General features: G+C 36.9%; 1 protein-coding gene and 1 long non-coding RNA gene across 7 annotated transcripts in view; one reads left to right on the top strand and one right to left on the bottom strand.

Moving 5' to 3' along the window:
• Nucleotides 1-7,212, bottom strand: part of LOC141569635 (uncharacterized) — a 46,288-nt gene extending 39,076 nt beyond the window's left edge. The window contains exon 1 of the long non-coding RNA XR_012493344.1: nt 7,106-7,212. This is a non-coding gene — a long non-coding RNA (uncharacterized LOC141569635). The remainder of the gene's footprint in view (nt 1-7,105) is intronic.
• CUL4B (cullin 4B) overlaps nt 1-19,204 on the top strand; it is a 117,419-nt gene that overhangs the window by 74,994 nt on the left and 23,221 nt on the right. Inside the window, exons 1-3 of one of the 6 annotated variants that reach the window (XM_019717653.2) lie at nt 7,013-7,174; nt 7,900-8,454; nt 10,566-10,681. In XM_019717653.2, coding sequence (XP_019573212.2) covers nt 7,147-7,174; nt 7,900-8,454; nt 10,566-10,681 — 699 coding nt within the window. In that variant the 5' untranslated portion in view covers nt 7,013-7,146. Of the gene's footprint in view, nt 1-7,012; nt 7,175-7,899; nt 8,455-8,641; nt 8,759-10,565; nt 10,682-19,204 lie in introns of those variants that run through there. The other 5 variants (XM_019717656.2, XM_019717657.2, XM_019717655.2 and 2 more) reach the window with 5 other exon arrangements.

The raw sequence follows: 19,204 nt of genomic DNA, 5'->3' as shown, positions 1-19,204 counted from the left end.
AAATCCTTAGTGTGCTTTGAATTACTTCCTCCTTTGTGCCACCCATAAACATTCTCCATATCTCTATTTTTAGCCCTTAATATGTTCAAGGGCAAAGGTCAGCAATTTTTTTTTTTCTGTGAAGGACTAAAGGAAATATTTCAGCTCTGTGGGCCATAAGGTCTATCACAACTACTGAACTCTGTTGTTTTAACACAAAAGCAGCCACAGAAAATATGTAGATGAACAAGGGTGGTAGTGTCCCAATAAAACATTGTTTTTAGAAACAGGCAGTCGGCTGGGTTTGGTCCACTGGCTGTCATTGCCCAAACCCTGCTCTCATTGTCATCTGAATTCCTGTAACATTGTCGTCTTATAGTCATATGTGCATTTGTATTATCTCATTTCTTTTTCATTATCTTATGTCCTATGCCTCATCACTCCCCACACTTTGTGATTCTGAACTCCTATATCTAAGGATGAGCCCAACTTGTAAGTCCAATTCCTAAATAAGTGTGGCTCAAAGCAAGAATTATTACCAGTAGCCACATGTCCAACAGCAAGTAGGCTATAGAAGGAAGGCCTGGTGCTAAGAGACCTAGGAATTGTACAGGATTTGAGACTGGGATGCTGCCTTGATTTCCCTCCTTAGCACAAAAGGGTTTCTTTTTAAGAATGAAACTATTCCCTGAGAATTGGGCCCTTGCAATTTTCTGAATATGTCTTATTCTGTTACGTTCAGGATTTAAACTTGCTCCCCATTTTTCTTCTTTGTGCCCCTTGCTCCCTCCTACTCCCCTTCCCTAGCTAATTCCCACTTACCATCAGGGATTTAATTTGAATTACTCTTTCTGGAAGCTTTTCTTAACTCCCCACCCCCACCCTTTTCCCACCACACGCACCTTACCTTCCTAGGCTGTGTAGGCTTCTCACTTCTGTGTCACCTCTGTGTTCCTCTAGCAGCCTTTATGGCTTGGTCCTGTGATTGTCTGCCTCAACCACTAGGCCAATTGAGAACTGTTTGAGGGGAAGAGTTGTCTTTGTATACTCAGTGACTGGATCATAACGGGTCCTCAAGCACGTTTATTCAGTGTGTGCCTGGATTTGGCAGAAGGAGCTGTTTTTTACTTCTGGTGAAGGTCAGCCATTTGGCTGCGTGTCCACTAGAGAAAGGACTGACACTCTAGAACCAAACTGCCACTCTAGAATCAAACTGCTCTCCTTGAATGTACACTGCTTGCTGCTGTGTCCTGCTTGCTTGATGATGCCTGAACTGAATCCAAACTTGGCCTCCTTTTGGGCACTGTGATTTGGCTTATCTCAATAACAGAGTTATTTTATTATTCCTAATTTCTTTCTCCTGGTTAGCAGGGCTCTGAACATCTTTTCATAATTTGTCTATTACTTGAGATGATTTTATGGCATATCTCCTTACTAAATTATAAACTACCGTGTTTCCCTGAAAATAAGACCTAGCAGGACCATCAGCTCTAATGTGTCTTTTGGAGCAAAAATTAATATAAGAGCCAGTATTATATTAAATTAAATTATATTATATATTATAGACCCGGTCTTATATTATAGTAAAATAAGACTGGGTCTTATATTTCTTTTTGTTCCAAAAGATGCATTAGAGCTGATTGTCCAGCTAGGTCTTATTTTCGGGGAAACCCAGTATGAGAAGTACTGTATTTGGAATTAGAGAAAAACTAGGTTTGGATTAAGTCTGTGTGCTTTGTAACTTTGCCAAGTCATTTTAACCTTCCCTGGGCCTATTTCTCATGTAAAATGGGGATGGCACCTGAAACCTGTATCACTCAGTGTGGTTATGAGGACAAAATAAGATTTGTGTTGAAATGCTTTGAAAACCTGTAAACTCAACGGCAAATGGAATTTTATATTAGTTCTGTATTCCCTTATGCCATCTAACACCATGCCGTGCTCAGAGTAGTTAGTTGCTCAATACATTTTTGTTGAATGACCAAATGAATTGGCAAGAGAAATAATGTTATTGGTGGGAATAAAGAACATTTAATATAATTTAAAAAACAACAACAGATCCCTTGGCAATAGAAACATCCATATGGTGAGTGATAATTCAAAAGTTGGGCATTTATGGATAGCTCCAAACCTACATTCCTAATGTCTGCTCTCTGTTTTGCTTATTTAAATTTTCTTTTAACATTACTTTGGCAGATAAAGTAAATTGTCAAACTTGACTAGATCTTAAATATGTAGTCCACAAAGCTGGATTGGTCCCAGGCAATATTGTGAGGTCAGGAAAAGCTCAGAAATCTTTCCTCCCTTGATGGTAGGTAACTTTACCCCACCTACCCACCCAGCCCCGCCCCCATTGCAAAGCCTATTCCTTGTTCTGTTTACCTCCAGGCACTTAGGACTTTTATTATATATTATCCATTGTTCCCAAGAAGCACTCACCTTAAAGAGTCAGGAACTAACGTTCCCTGGCTAATTTGCACTTGAAAGGATTCCTAGAGAAGGAGGCTATTTTTACTAAAAAGAATGAATAATTGAAATTTCAGGCATTAAAGAGAGTACAAAGGCTTATCAGCCCCATTCAAATCACAGTGGTACTTACTTCACCTTCACCTACAACTGTGGTCTCAACCCTGGAGGCATGTAGAAACACCCAGAGAGCTTAACAATACTGAAAGTCGAGACCTACTCACGGACATTCTAATTCAGTTGAACTAGTTTCAGACCTGGGCAAAGGTGTTTGGTTTTTTTAAAGCTCCCCAGGCAATTCTGTTGTGCTGTCAGAGTTGGGAACCACTGATTTAACCCTAAATTGGCCCTGCTTTTGAGAAAAAGAAAAGGAATGCCATTGGAAGATCAAACCTTAAAGCAGGGTGGGGGTGGCGAGACTGTGAGACTCATTGATAAAGTGAACAGAAGGTTAAAGATAGGCCCAGCAATTCCATAATAATCAAGTGTTTGGCAGGACCAAAGGAAGAAGTAATATATGGCTGATCCAGTCTCCCACTCCCAAACTGCCAGGGAAAATGGCCCGGCCCTAACTGTTGGTCCTTAAATCTGTTTTCCAGATGGTTCCCGGGTAGGACACTAGATAAAAATCTCTGAGATAAAGAGCTAAGACCTTAAATGGTTGATGAGCCCCAGTCAGTAAGTCTTCAATAGATAATTTTATGTAGAAGATAAAGAATTTTGTTAAAAATATGATATCTGTATTATTTATTTACATTTTACTGAACACCATAGGTTCAACATTTGTTATTAAGCTCCTTGCTTTATAAAACAACTCCAGGATGGATAAAGGGTGAGTTTGCATTGTGTAGTTGGATCATCTTCGCTTTAAGCTTTGTCCTCAGTCATCCCATAGCAGTGCCTTGCTGTTGATAGCTTAACAACACCTTTATTATATGTTTCTCCTGACTGCTTGGTTTGCCTTTGCTGTATTTCCCTGCTTCAAAGGTGGCCGTTCAGAAAAGTGGAAAGAGAACATGGGCCACCTTTTACTCAGCAGTCGTCTTTTCTGGACACATTCTTAAATTAAGTCTTGCTGCAGAAACATTTTTGGTATTCTCCTGAGCAAGCCGTATCTCCTATTTTTTAAATAAAATCCCACCCATGGATTACAAGGCTTCCAGAAGTGTCTATCCATTGATAAGCCCATGCTCTGGCATGTCTGGAGAACCAAGCACCCAGGGAGATCACGTGATCAAAAAAGGGAAACAGGTTACACTCTGCCTTTTTAGAGAGGTACCTACAGAAATAGGAGAATGGACATTAGAAAAACTAGTCCTCATTGTTTGAATTTCTTCCTTTACGCATATATTTACCTTTATAAATAACTACAGATTTATTTACTTAATTAAAAGGCCAATCATAACTATACCTCATTTGGCAGCATTGTAAAGCTTAATTACTCTTTCTAAGATATGAGTTGAACTAATAAGATGAAAAATTCTAACATATGTTAAGTGCCCAATCTGGTTTAGTCTGATAACAGCCATAATTGTATGGTGTCCCACATTGCATATCTTGATTATTGTAGTTTCAGTGAGTTCAACCTTCAAAAATGTTATTTTTATATTGAGAATGTCTTTAACTTTGGTTGGCAATCTTTTGGGTGCATGGAATTTATGCTTATGTTTCAGCTAGCCCCAATTAGCTGTTTTTTGATATAAATGATGTTTTACAAAGCAATATGGGAGGTTTTTCTTCTTTTAAATTGGTCTGAGGGTCCAAGACACACAGTTCTTTCTGGTCCTCACACATCATATAATAATATCTAAGTTGGTTTGTGCCACAAAATGTAAATGGTAAATTAAAAAATCATTATTAAAATTATATATCCATATTAACATATGCTATTTAGTGAGGACTGACCTGGCACAAAGTAAAATGAGGTTATAAAATGTCAAAAGGGAGATTACTATTAATCATTAAGAAAAAATAAAAAAAAATTTTCCACAAAACTCACTTGAGGATATTTCACAGAACACTTAAATAGTAGGCTGAACTACTGGGCCATTGAGCTAAAGCTCAAGAACCAAGATCTGTGCCTTGAGAACTAGCATATAACTCGGGAAAGTAAAGGGTTTAGATAACCATGTCAGATTAGGAGATTAGGAGCTATTATTACTAGAATGTAGCTTAATAATATCCTTTATATTACTATAAAAATTTATCTTTGTATGGCAAAAGCAGTTTTCTTTTATCTTTATGTCTACTGCCTTTTAATTGCACTAACATCTGTAAGTAATAAAATAGCTAGCACTTCCATACATCATTCTAAGGAATATAATTACATGAATTAGAACAAAGCCCACTTTTTTCTCCTGTCTTGAAAAGTCCTTGGTTAAAATGCAAATCCTCCTGGAAGAGGTCCTTTTGGGCCATTATCAGCTGGCCCATCCATACACCCAGCTTAGTAATATAACTACTTGAATTAGAACAATCTTGTTCATTAAATCCTGAAAATTAGCCAGTTAATCCTCCCTTACAAAGATATGGCATTATACCATTCAATAAGTATTTACTCTGCATTTACACAGTTGTTCAGCATCTGTGAAAGGTGAGACACAATGAAGGAGGGTTTAATGTTCCCTGGTCTTAAGGTTTACAGTGTCATTACGCAGCAAGGACAATATGGTACATTCAAAACAAAAGTCCATCTTCCCCCTTTCAGGCCTCTATCTCCCTCCTTTGTGTCCCTGGAGCCTAAATTCCACTAGAGCCTTGTTCTCAACTGGGTGTCATCAAACAGCACAAAGCTAATAGTGGCCCAAGGTGGTAGGTACCTTTTCTAGGATTTCCATCTTAACCAAGAACATTTCAAGACAAAAACAAAGTGGACTTGTGTAAACAAAGTTAGAAAATTGATTTACCGTAGTACCTCGAACATCTCTGTTGATGAACAGTTTGGTTTATGAATGCCATAAACTCGGAAGTAAATGCTTCAGTTTTTTAACACGACTCATAAGTCGAACATGTCACACGGCTTCCACTGAGTGCAAGATCCTGAGGCCTAGCTGTTGGCTGTTTTCGAACGTAAACTCGTGGATTACGTTAAAAAACTGAGGTACCACTGTATTCTTGGAGTTCTGATTGGTCTATCTCAAACTATAGGATACAAACTGCTTTTAGTCTACCCACAAGCCAGTCACTCCCTTGCTTTAAAAGACCCAGCTTGCTTGCTGGTCTCCATGCTGTCTATCCTAGCCTACAGGGTGTACTCCAATTTTTTTTATACTTTGTGTGCCAGACATTCTTGAACCTCATCTTCCTTACTTCCAACCAGAAATCCTACTTTCCAGCCTCACTTGCACTTTCGATATTTCTATAAACAGGGCAGGCCCTTTCACAACTCCCTGTTTTTCCTGCTTCCACTGCCCAGTATGCCTTTCAGCCTCTCTCCTCGTCTTTTTGGCAATTCCTACTTTGAAACCCAGCATAAACGTCAATTACTCTGTGAAACTCTTTCTGACTATTCCAAAATTTCCCCTAATTTCTTGTTGAACACTTTGTACATCTGTTATAGTACTGTTGTGGAAATTAGTTGTGAAACTATCTTCCCCTACTGGCTTCTAACAATGGCAGGGAGCTGGTATAGGATCTGGCATACAGTCTTTAAATACATGATTGTTGAATGATCAACAGGTTGGCAAATTTAGTTTTATTTCACACTGTGTTCTCTGCCCCCTCATGCCCTCGGGTTAAATAAAAAACTCCCAACCGAATTTACAAGGTTTACAGTTGCTAATTTAAGCAAATATGGAGGTTTGTTCTTATGAGTAACCCATTTTAAAAATTGGGCTCCTGGAATACATTGGTAGAAAACATTGACTTTTGCCAATATTCTTCTAAAATTTCTTCTTCCAAACAAAGTGCATAAGCTGAGATTTGGTAAAAGAAGTGGCTTTGTTTAGTCTGTAAATTGTTGAGTTAATGACTGATGGGGTTGGGGTGGGTCTTGGGAATTGTGTTGCATGTAGGGGGTGTTAGTTACCTTCCTGTTTCTTGGCCTTGGAATGAACCCTTAACTCTGGCCAGCCATCTTAGAAAATGCTCCTGGTAGGAAGGTAAAAGGATCTGCAACTACATTACTGAGAAAGGGATAAAAACTCAGACCCTGTTCATTATTGGGTCAGTGCTGTCCTTGACACAAAAGAGACAAGTCATAGCTCAATCGAAAAAAAAAAAACTCCTTTTCTTTCTATCTAAGCTATTTTTCTTTTCCTTTCCTATCTTAACCTTATGACATTCCTCCCTAGCAGCCCGCATAATGGCAAAATTATGCTTTTCTCCATTTCGGGTTACTCCCCATGCCTTGCAACGCCTCCTTATTTCTTTATCTCTTGTAAAGTTTCCATTCTCCGTTCCCTTACTTTTTAATTCCTCCCTTCCTCCGTCCCTCTCTCCCTCCTTTTTCCCAGCTAGCTCACCCCGCCTCTCACTGTCACCACCTTCCCTCCCCTTCAGACTCCTTCCCGCTCCATCTCCCGCCACCTTCATCAACCCCCCCCCCCCCGTCAGCCTCGCGGTCAGAAAGCTCCAATCAGGAGCTCTGAAGGTGTCTGGCAGACCCGTCCCCTCCTCCCCTGTCCACTTCTCTTCCCCCCTTTTTCTCGCCCCCCCCCACCTTAAATCTTGCGGACTTGGGGGGCTTCGGGTTTTGGCGCGATGAAAAGTGTCTGCCCAGTCATTTCCGGTAAGGGCGCGGCGGCGCGAAGCTTCCTGCGGGACCCTTATGGAGCAGGGGGAGGTACCGGTGGGCTAGGGGAGGAGAGCGCTGCCAGGGAGGGGAGTGGGACAGAGGAGGGAGAGAGAGCAAGAGCCCAGGAGCACGAGCTTCTCGTGCGCCGCTTTCCTGCTGCGAGCCAGCTCCCCGCCCCCAGACTCCCGCTGTACATCTCTCTACTCCCCACTCCTGGGAGCAGACACCGCCCCGCCCTCGCCGCCGCGTGACCGGAAGTGGCGCCATCTTTAGCCTCTTGTGCTATTGACAATAACAAGCCCTGGTTCTCTACCCCCTCCCCCCTACCACGACATCTCCCCTCCCAGAGAGAGGGAGAAAAGGAGGAGGAGCTGCAGCCTCACAGACTCACTGAGTCGCTCCAGCAGAAAGGGGGGAGAGAGGCCGAAAAGCAGGAAAGGGGGACGGCAGGGCCGTTTACCTGTCTGCCTCCTCATTCGTTCTGCCCCCCTTGTTCTGCTCACTCCTGGTGTCAGCCTATCCGCCTTCCCTAACCCTCCCATTCCCCCGGTGTAGCCCCCCCTTCACTTTCCTTCTCGTCCTCTGTGTTTCTCCTCTCTTCTTTCTTCCCTTCCCCCTCTAGCATTGCCACCTTCTCTCCTACACGCACGCAGGCATATAAACGTAGGTTTTTGATGCTCCTCTGCCTGTTGACCCCGCTATTTTCATGTTTCCAACAGGTTTTTCTTCCCCTAATCCCTCAGCTGCTGCTGCTGCTCAGGAGGTCAGATCTGCCACTGATGGTAATACCAGCACCACTCCGCCCACCTCTGCCAAGAAGAGAAAGTTAAACAGCAGCAGCAGCAGCAACAGCAGCAACAGTAACAGTAGTAACGAGAGAGAAGACTTTGATTCCACCTCTTCTTCCTCTTCCACTCCTCCTTTACAACCCAGGGATTCGGCATCCCCTTCAACCTCGTCTTTCTCCTGCCTAGGGGTTTCAGTGGCTGCTTCCAGCCACGTACCGATACAGAAGAAGCTGCGTTTTGAAGACACCCTGGAGTTTGTAGGGTTTGATGCGAAAATGGCTGAGGAATCCTCCTCTTCCTCCTCCTCATCTTCACCAACTGCTGCAACATCTCAGCAGCAGCAACTTAAAAATAAGAGTATATTAATCTCTTCTGTGGCTTCGGTGCATCACGCAAACGGCTTGGCCAAATCTTCTACCACCGTCTCTAGCTTTGCTAACAGCAAGCCTGGCTCTGCTAAGAAGTTAGTGATCAAGAACTTTAAAGGTAACCAAGGCCAAAATCCATAATCATCTACTAAGGATTTGACACTTGAGCGGTCACGTGCTCTATTTATGTTAATATATTAAACAGTATAGAGGTGGCCTAATGTTTAACGCATAATCAATGAGGTGGAGGGAGGTCCTTTTTTTGGTGGAGGGTTCATTTGCCGGGGGTGGTTGGTATCCTTGTGCTGAAGCATATACAGGGTGTTTCTGTGCAGAATTTTGAGGTCTGTCTCAGCCTATTGTATCTAATCTGCTATTCCTTATAACACTGACAATCGGTATGAGTGACCCGGATTTTCCAGGTGAGAAATTTGTATTCTAAAGAGCTTTATTTATTTCAGGTGCATAATGAGCCTTGGCACTGCTGGGATTTTTATTTAATGCTTTAGTAGGCCACATTCCCCAGTCCTTAGAAATGCAGGTAGCAGTGATGATATTTTCCTGCTCAAAGAAGATTTATAGTTAGATTTATAATGTTGGATACTATATTGAAACTCATTGTAGAAGCAATATTGGAGAAAAATGTTTATGATCTCTGCATTTCTTTCCAAAAGTATGGCTTGGAAGTGAAAAATACTGTGTATGCACAGAAGTAGTAACTCTATGTACCACTAGTCTAAAGATAGGAACAATTACTACATTTACATTTTATCACTAAAATGGGTTTTAAAGTACTGACCTGCAGCTTTTTGGAAAATTTGTTCATTTTTGTCTTTGAGATATGTGATTGAGAGTATTATGAATGCACTGATGCAAATATAAAATTAGCAATTTAGAAAATGTTAATTGAGCTGAATTTGTATCTGTTGACTTGCTGTTTTTCTGACTTACTTTTTCAACACCCTTAACTGGCAGGTAATAGATGCTAAACTGTTTATTAAGTAGAGAAGTAAATGAATGAACTGAAGTAATGTTTACCAGATAAGTGCTATGTGACTGAATGTCAGTATTGAGAAAATTAGATTTTCCATGTTTGTGTTTTCAACATTAGTGTAGAAATCAAGAATATGCTCTTTTTTGTCTCAAGCAGAGGGTTATAGTGTTGTTTATTTTTAACATTTTTGTTTTTCTATCACTCCTCTCCCATTCCTAGGCTCTCTCAAGAATGTTTTAATCTTTCTTATTTAATAGTAGATAGTAGACCTTTCTGAAGTAAATATAAATTGTAATTGACTAATGTGTTCACTGTTTTCACTTGAAATATATCAATTTAATAGACAAGGATTTTTAAAGAAATGAGCTATGATCCTAATTTAATTTGCATCCTGGTTTCAGAGATTTTGTTTGTTATTTTAATCTTCCTCCTAAACTAAAAACACATTATTAAGGCGTTAGAATGTTTCAATTAAAAAAAAATGCTCATTGCTGTTCAAGGAAATTTAAATTAAAGCCTAGATTAAGATGATCATTTCCATTCTGAAACTGCTACATAGGTTCTGGAGTCATTTGGGTGTTTCAATTTTTTAAAATTTCACTCTGCTCATAAATGTAGTTTAAATTTAAACCCGAATTAAGAATGTTTCTCTCCATTTCTGTAGATGCTTCATAAATGTGGAGGTCAAACAAACCTGAATTAGAATCCCAATTTTGCCACTGACTAGCTTGGTGACCTTGGGCAAACCTTACTAAATAAATCTTCCAGCCTCAGTTTCTAGGGATAATAATACCTTGCTCAGGGCATTATTAGGAAGATTAAGATGTTTATAAAGTACTTTGTACATAGTGGGTACTCAGTATTTTAAATTTCAGGTACAAAATTCATGTTGACCAATTTAGATTTTACACATGATGGAATAAGATCAGGATTGCTATATTTTATCTGTCATTCTTGAATTTTTATTTTTTGAAGCAATACACTCAATAGGAGAAAAAAAACCTCACCTTCAGTTTTAATAGGTGAGTCAAAATGACTTAAATAGTATTCTGGCATTTCAAATTTTATTCTTTATACTAAGCCTAAATACAGTAGTTACTTTAATATTTAGGTGTAATAATTATAAAGATCAGAATTTTACCCTTAAAAAGCAATAATGCTATTGTATTTTATGGATCCTTCTGTTGCTATATCCTACATATTATCCTGATATCAACCTTTTACATACTATCTAGATAAGCCAAAATTACCAGAAAACTACACAGATGAAACATGGCAGAAACTGAAAGAAGCAGTGGAAGCTATCCAGAATAGTACTTCGATTAAGTACAATTTAGAAGAACTCTATCAGGTATGTATCAATGTGGATAACCTGATTTGGTTAGCATGAATTGAGGTGGGATGTACATGGCGTTTACTTTTCGAAATGGGTCCTTAAGTAGACTTTTGGTTCCCTTCTAATTACAATTTCTTTATTAATTTGTGCCCACTTTAATAAACAATGGGTATAGTCATATTGGTATAAGTTGGACTTATCTTGGACCCTTTTGATTAGGATTTACAGTTAGGAAGTACCTTGGTATAATAGAGGTTTTATCTATTGTGTAATCTTATAACCTGAATCTCAAAGATGATTTCTCGAAACATTCTGTTGTGATACTTTTCGCTAAGCTGTGTTACTCACCAATAGGAAAGGCCTCAAGAAATGCAGATATTCTCCATAAACTTTATTCTACCTCCTTCCTATTAGTAGCCTTTTGCCATTTCTTTTTATGTTCATTTTACCTCCTGGGCTACAAGACACACCTTAGCTAAAAAATGAGCAGCAGGTTGTAATCCAGCGACTTGGTCTGAGGTTCAGGTTTATTTCTTTTGCTTAACAAATTGGTCTGTACTTGAAGTGTTTAATTTAAATATACAATTAAGGGCAATTACTGATTTAGATTTCTTGCTACCAAGATATTTTACCCTACTGTATTTTTGATACAACCAATTCAAGAAGTTACTTTTCACTATACCATCAGCAGTTTCATATAAAAAAAAAAATACTTCAAAGCCCAATAGCTTGAGTTTTTGTATTGATGAGTACCTTGTAGGAAATTATGTTGGTTCAGCTTAGCAAAATTTGTAGTTTTCATCTATTCATTTTAGTTGCGGACGTAGTATGATGATGGACAAACCCTGGATTAGGAGTCAGAGACAGAGGTTTAAGATCTAGTTTGGGCTGCTATTACCCTGGTGATCTTGGGCAAGGAACTAAGAAACCTCCCTCAGCTTCAGTTTCCTCTTCTGTAAAATAGGGGAAAGAATTCCTGCCCTATTTACTTCATGGTAAGTAAGAATCAAATAAGATGTGAAAAGCATCTTGAAGCACTATGATACAGAAATATGAGTCAAACTTTTTCATAAGCCACGATGTGGCTTTTCCACTTGTAATTTGTCAATTGAGATCACCAGTTTCTGTTGCTGTGAAAATTAAATGAGTCAATGGCATGCAAAACACTCAGAACAATGCCCCACAAAAAGTAATCATGCTATGTAATACCATAAGCATTAAAATGCTGATAATATAAGCATTATAATGCTATGTAAGTTTCAGGTGGTAGTGGGTAGTACCTAAGTTCTTATCTTACTTCAGGATTAACCTACCTCATTTGGCTATGTTGGTATATTACTTACATGGATCCTGAATTGTACAATAATAAAAGTAGAATTATGGAATTAGAGTTGGAAGGGCCTTAAGTAATCTTGTGGTCCAATATCTTTTCTTTGTATAGAGCACATGGCAGTTTACAAAAAAAGGTTCATCTCTTATTATCTCGTTTAAGCATTGTAGAAACCCTCCATGAAGTAGATAGGGTAGTGGTAGTTATTATCCCCATTCTACTAATGAGAAAACTGAGTCTCAGGGAAGTTAAATAATGTGCCCAGAGTCATATATTGGTAGAGGAGGGGACTAAAACTGAGATGCCCATGTTTCTAGTTCAGTGTATTTTCCTTTCCATACTGTCTCACAATACACCACAGTACTTCAGATACCTCTGTAGTGCAGCATTTGAAGCAAATAAATAGTTTTACTTTAGGAGAAAAACTCTCATCAAAGAAGGTGATTTTTTTTATTTGTGCACATATAGGATGTTTATTTGGATATGCTGGTGTGCAGCATCTTTAGTTTCAATAATGTGTTACTGTATATATTTTGTTTTTATAACATATTGATTGTGGTTGTTAATGAATCCTATTTACTTTACCTTGAATATTTTTCTAGAGCTTTTGGATTCAAAAATATTTTTCCTGATAAATTGATTCTGTTAAATACCTTTGTTTTTTAAGAGCTCATAGTTTACATTTTTGTGTTTTTCCTTTTTTGTACTTCTGAATTATTACCTGCTGTTGTTCAGTTGCATTTCTTTTTTTATAGTATAGTTGACATACTCAATTACATTTCTTTAGCCTAAAATCAGTGTTATAATTTTTCACTCTTCATTTTTCATAGTACTTTACTACATCTGCTATAATAAATTCAGAAGCATTTGTTTCTAGCTCTTTTCTTGTTTTTTACCTTAATTTTATAAACACTCCTGTGGATTGTTCTCAGAAAGGTTGTTTTGAGATGATCAAGTTCAAAAACGAGGATAAAAGAATAAAGGGAGTAAAATTATTTATACCATCTGGATTTCAGGTGCTTGTTTGATTTTGACTGGTTGAAATGTAATTTAAAAGCACTATCCTAAAATTGAAACAATAGAGAAGTATGTAGTATACCAAACAAAAGTTCTCCAAACCTCTCCTTCTCCCATCTGACCCTCTGTCCCTGAAGTAAGCACTTTTTTTGGCATATTTGACTTTTTTTCTGTGTGTTCAAAACCATTTTGTTTTAAAGCTTAAGCATGAAAGTCCCTAGTATGAATTGCATGTAGTACTGCCTCCTAAGTTTTTTATTTTGGAAAAGAACATGCTCTTCTGAGTACATTTTCAGTAAGCAAAGGTTGTCTTTTAAAAGTGATTTTTAAATGAAAATAGTTCCTGAGTTTAAGAATTATCTTTCCTTGACAACCTTGAAATCCTGTAAGAGTGAGGCAATGGTTAATGTTGCTTTGGTTTGCATTTTTGTTTGTTTACTTGTTTTTCATTGACTACAGATAGGAGTGTGATTAAATGCATTGCATGTTGAGTTGATCAGCCTAAAGATTAGAGATCTGCCACTCGTGATAACTTTGGGCGAGTTACTTCTCTAAGCCTTGGTTTCCTCATTTATAAAATGGGGAAAACTAACACTACCTAGATAGCAGGGTTTTTTAGTTGTAAATAAAATCCTGCAAAAAGTACTTACTACAGTGCCCGCTATATACTGGTGTCATCGATGATGATGATGATGATGATGATGATAGTAAATGTTTGAGTCTTTAAAAAAGATAACTGTATGTTAGATTACATTTTATTATGTAGCTCTAAAGCCACACATGTTTTTAAATTATAAATCCACACTGAGCCAGAACAGCTGGCTGATAAATAGATCACATTCTAAATATGTATCAGTAGACACCATTAGCCAAATTGAAAAAAGTAATAGGAAAAGAGAGGAACTCTAGGAACAGTGTCCCTCTGCACTTTCTCAAGAATATCTTGTTTTTACATATGGTAGCTTAATAATTGGAATTTTGGTTTTGGCATGTGGCTTTTTCTAAGCAATATTTTAAATAATGGAATTATTTTCCTCATGTTCTCAGCCTTTGTATGAGTAGCTATGTAGTGTTTTTAAATCAGCTGCCTTTTTTGGAGCTGGTTGGTTGTTTATTTATGAAAGTGTAACATTTATTCTTTTTTATCTTTTTTTTAAATTTATTGGGGTGACAATTGTTAGTAAAATTACATAGATTTCAGGTGTACAATTCTGTAGTACATCATCTATAAATCCCGTTGTGTGTTCACCACCTAGAGTCAGTTCTCCTTCCATCACCATGTATTTGATCCCCCTTTACCCTCATCTCCCATCCCCCACCCCCCTTACCCTCTGGTAACCACTAAACTATTGCCTGTGTCTATGAGTTTTTGTTTCTCATTTGTTTGTCTTCTTCTTATTCGGCAGTAAGAAAAGATGAAATAGGACAATTTGTGACAACATGGATGGATGTTGAGAGTATAATGCTAAGCGAAATAAGTCAGACAGAAAAAACAGAGAACCATATGATTTCACTGATACGTGGTGTATAAAACATTTATTCTTTTTATCAGTCTATTAGAATTTTTTATTCCTAGTTTTAAGTTATTTATCATGGAAAAGTTATTTTTAAAATTTTTATTAAATTTATTGTGGTGATGTTAGTTAGTAAAATTATGTAGGTTTCAAGTAACATTTATTCTTAATACAAATGTCTGGCTATTATCTTTGAAGGCAACCCTAGTCCATACTTCAATTCTGATGAAAATAATTTTATCTATATTAATAACAGGAGCTTTTGTTTGGATAGATTTTGTGAAATAAATCTTAAATAATGAACCTTTCTATTAATGTTTCATTTATTGAATAGATAAGTGCAAGACTGGAAGCAAATAGTGCATCCATCTCAGTATAGGTTATTATCAATTGTAAAATCTGGTTGCTTAATTAATCAGTTAAGGGTTATAGGAGCAATTACATTCTTAGCAGAGGTGAATAGCTATTGTTTTCTATGTAGGTTTGTTTAACTGTTGTCACTCTGTAGATGTTTTTAAGCTTAGTTTATCACATTATGTATTGCTCCTCTTTTGTATTAAAGTATAGTTGACATATAACATTAGTTTTACGTGTACAACATAGTGATTTGGCATTTATATGCTTTATGAAATGATCACCATAGTATAGTTAACCATCTGTCACCATACAAAGTTATTACAATATTACAGACTATGTTCCCTATGTTGTACGTTACATCCCCATGACTTATTTATAATTAGAAGTTTGTACCTCTTAATCCCCTTCAACTTTTTCACCCATCCCCAACCCCCCTTCCCTTTAGCAACTATCAAATTTCTGTATATAGCAATCTGTTTCTGTTTTGTTTTATTCTTTAGATTCCACATACAAGTGAAATCATACAATATTTGTCTTCCTCTTAATTACTTCTCAGCATAATACCCTCTAGGTCCATCCATGTTGTTGCAAATGGCAAGAGATCATTTTTTATGGCTAAGTGATTATATATATATATATATATATATATATATATATATATATATCACACATCAGCTTTATCCATTCATCTATTAATGGACACCTGAAGTGTCTCCAAAGGAGACATACAGATGGCCAACAGACACATGAAAAGATGCTCAGCATCAGAAATCATTAGGGAAATGCAAATCAAAACCACAATGAGATATCACCTCGCAGTTGTCAGAATGGCTATTATCAAAAAGACAACAAACAACCGTGTTTCCCCGAAAATAAGACCTAGCCAGACAATCAGCTCTAATGCATCTTTTGGAGCAAAAATTAATATAAAACCCGGTATTTTATATTATATTATATTACATTACATTACATTACATTACATTATATTATCATACCTGGTCTTATAGTAAAATAAGACCCGGTATTATATTATATTATATTATATTATATTATATTATATTATATTATATTATATTATATTAGACCCGGTCTTATTTTACTGTAAGATTTACTATAAATTTTTGCTCCAAAAGACGTGTTAGAACTGATTATCTGGCTAGGTCTTATTTTCAGGGAAACATGGCAAAAAGACAACAAACAACAAGTGTTAGCGAGGATGTAGAGAAAAAGGAACCCTCCTGCACTGTTGGTGGGATTGTAAATTAGTGCAGCCACTATGGAAAACAGTAAGGAGGTTCCTCAAAAAATTAAAAAGAGAACTACCATGCACCCCAACAATTTCATTTCTGGGTATTTACCTGAGGAAAACGAAAACACTTAATTTATAAACATATGTATCCCTATTTTTATTGCAGCATTATTTACAAAAGCCAAGATATGGAAACAACCTATGTGTCCATTAATAGATAAATGTATTGCTTTTCTTTTTACTAAATTGTTAATCAATACTGTCCTTGCTATTTAAAAAAAATATACAACTACAAATTCTTAAGCCTTGATAATTTCAATCTTAATTAAGCCCTTTTTACTAGATGTAAAACAAAAAATAGTTTAGGTTTCATTGTCTGGCTTCCTTTTTGCAAATTCTTAGTTTCTGATACATTTTGAGTATCTTATTTTAACCATTTTTACTAGATGTAAAAAGAGAGTTAATTTAAATTTTATTGCAGTATCAGTTGTTGAAAACTTTTGTGGTATGTTTTCTTTCTATAAATACATGGTTTGAAGAATAAGATGCAACCCATTAGGCCAGTGATCAGAGTGCAGCACCCTGGTGGGAATTTAATATCATTCTTAGTGTCTGTCATTGTTAAAGCAGAAAAATTTCTAGATTTCCTCCCTTACCATGTTTAATTTTTTGTTTGCACTTTTTGTATTGTTTATCCTTATTTTAATCCTCATTATTTTTTATTCTAGTCTTACCCTCATTTCTACTCCTTCCGTTGTCACAAATGCAATCTTCTGTGCCTTTGCTGTTTCTTAAATCCTATATTCCCCAAAGCATCAAATTTCATGAACTAGTTTTGCATTTAATTTGCTACATGTTTATATTTTCTTTGAAGTGTTTTTTTTTTCAGACACACATTTTTTGATGTGACATGTATGGATTTTGCAGAGGAAGGCCTAGGATTTGGAGGAATAAAGATTAAAACCTTGCTAGAATGTTTTTATTTTATACCTGATTACCTTCAAAAAGGTTTAAGGTAGTATTTCTTTTTTTACCAGTAATGATTGTGAGCTTAAGTGAAAAGACAGTTTTATTTAAGAGACTTGTATAACTATCTAGAATCTGCTTAATACCTATAGTTGCATGTGAAACAAGGTTATTTTTGTAATAATAATAATACTAGATTAAACTTTCAGGGACTTCTAAAGTGTTTAGTGAAATGTAAAATAATTAATACATTTTTAAAAGTGCATTTCAAAGATCTGGAATAAAATAGAGCTTATCTCAAACTCCTAAGTAGTGATTTAACTTTTTAATTCATGCTTCTATCCCAGCACCTAAAAGTATACAGAGTAGTACTTAGTAAACACTCAATCCTTGTTGAATCAGTGACTGCTTACTTTGTGCAAAGCTGGTCAGAAGCCATGGGCATATAGAGATCACTTAGTGCTTTCTCCTAAGGTGCTTATATTCTAGTAGGTTCATGAAATTAGTAGTTTGTGACCAGCATTTTTTTTAAAGACATAAAATAGAAAATATCAGAATACATCGCACAGAGTAATGATAAGTGTAGTTTCATGAAGATTTTGTTTCAATTATATAACTTTATTTTATGTACAGTGGATTATGACAAAATGTGTTTCTTACTGTGGCTTGTCAAAAATTTTTGGAAGCCACTCTTTTAAGCACACATGACTGCTCCAAACCTTGTTTAAAAGTGAGGAAAGCAGAATGTTTAGATCACAGGGTGTGTAGAAGATTCTAAACAGACATGAGACTAACATGGTTGAGATTGAGCCTTGGATGCCACGCTAAAAAGTGTGGTGGTAGGTAAGAAAGGGTTTTATTGGGCAAGGCAAATATTTGTTTTGAATACTTAAAGTATTTAGTTGCCTGGTTCACAGTCCCCAAAATATTACAGAGCACGTAGTGAAAAGTTTCACTTCCACCCCATCCTCCAAATCCCATTTAGTTCCCCTCTCTGCAAACATTATTAGTTTAGGGGGTATCTTTCCAGAGACGCTTTATGAATGTAAAAACAACTGTGTGTGTTTTTATTCATTTTTTCTACATAAATGATAGTAGACCATGTATCACACTTTACTGTTCAATTCTTTGTATTTTTTTTTATACCTGTTTTGGGATTTCTCTATAACAAACAGTACATGAAGAGCTTGATGGAAGGTTGTCGAGGAAAGAAAATGACTAAATCTGGTCTGTATATTAAGAAATAGTCAAGGCTAAATTAGAGAAGCAGTGTTCTCTCCCAACTTGACCTTCAAAATTTACCTTAGATGCTCCTGCTTTTCTTTCCTCTAACATCTTAAACCATCCTCCAACTAAACACAAGTTCGGCTGTATACATATAAACCCCAGCTTAATTATCTCTTTCTCATTATTCCCACTAGGTCTTTGTCCATTTCCTTCTGGGTCTTTGGGACTCCACCTCTTTACTGCTGCTCAGGAAGCCTTTCCTGACATGCCCCTGCCATAAAGACTGGGTTAGGGGCCTTGACTCCTCTTATCCCCATCATAGCACCTAGCACAGTGTATTATAATTGTATGTTTTCTGACCAGTTTTCTCCTTACACTATAAAAGCCCCTTCTATGCACAGAACACATTGCTAGATATAGATACGTTAGTTTTTTGAGTATTTACTGTATTCACCTGGTTCAAAGCTCAAAAAGTATTAAAGAACATAGAGACTTTAGCATATCTTCCTTGTTTGTCATTAAGGAGAATTGGGGGACAGGATATACACATAAAAGATACAGTACTGACTCCGTGACAAGTCAGTGTGTTATGATTGGTGATACTGCCAAGTGAGTCACTGGTTGCTGTGGCAGTTAAGGAAAGCTTATTGGAAGAAGTGGGACCTAGTTGAGTGGTAAGGGAGTATGATGTCTTGTGTGAGAAGATAAATAAATGCTCTGAGAACTACTGTATGGGAGAAGGAGGAACACAGCAGAAGGGAATGGAGAAGTAGGACATGGAAATGTGGGAAATGTGGACAAGATGAAGAAGGAAGATAAAATCTAAGCAGGGAAATGAGAAATGATAAGAAAATGAGTCACTCAAAAGGAACACTGAA

The sequence above is a fragment of the Rhinolophus sinicus genome, chromosome X (genome assembly GCF_036562045.2).
Source record: "Rhinolophus sinicus isolate RSC01 chromosome X, ASM3656204v1, whole genome shotgun sequence".
Lineage (NCBI taxonomy): Eukaryota > Metazoa > Chordata > Mammalia > Chiroptera > Rhinolophidae > Rhinolophus > Rhinolophus sinicus.
Note: the sequence above shows the minus strand (reverse complement) of the source record. Positions and strands in the feature narration are given on the sequence as shown.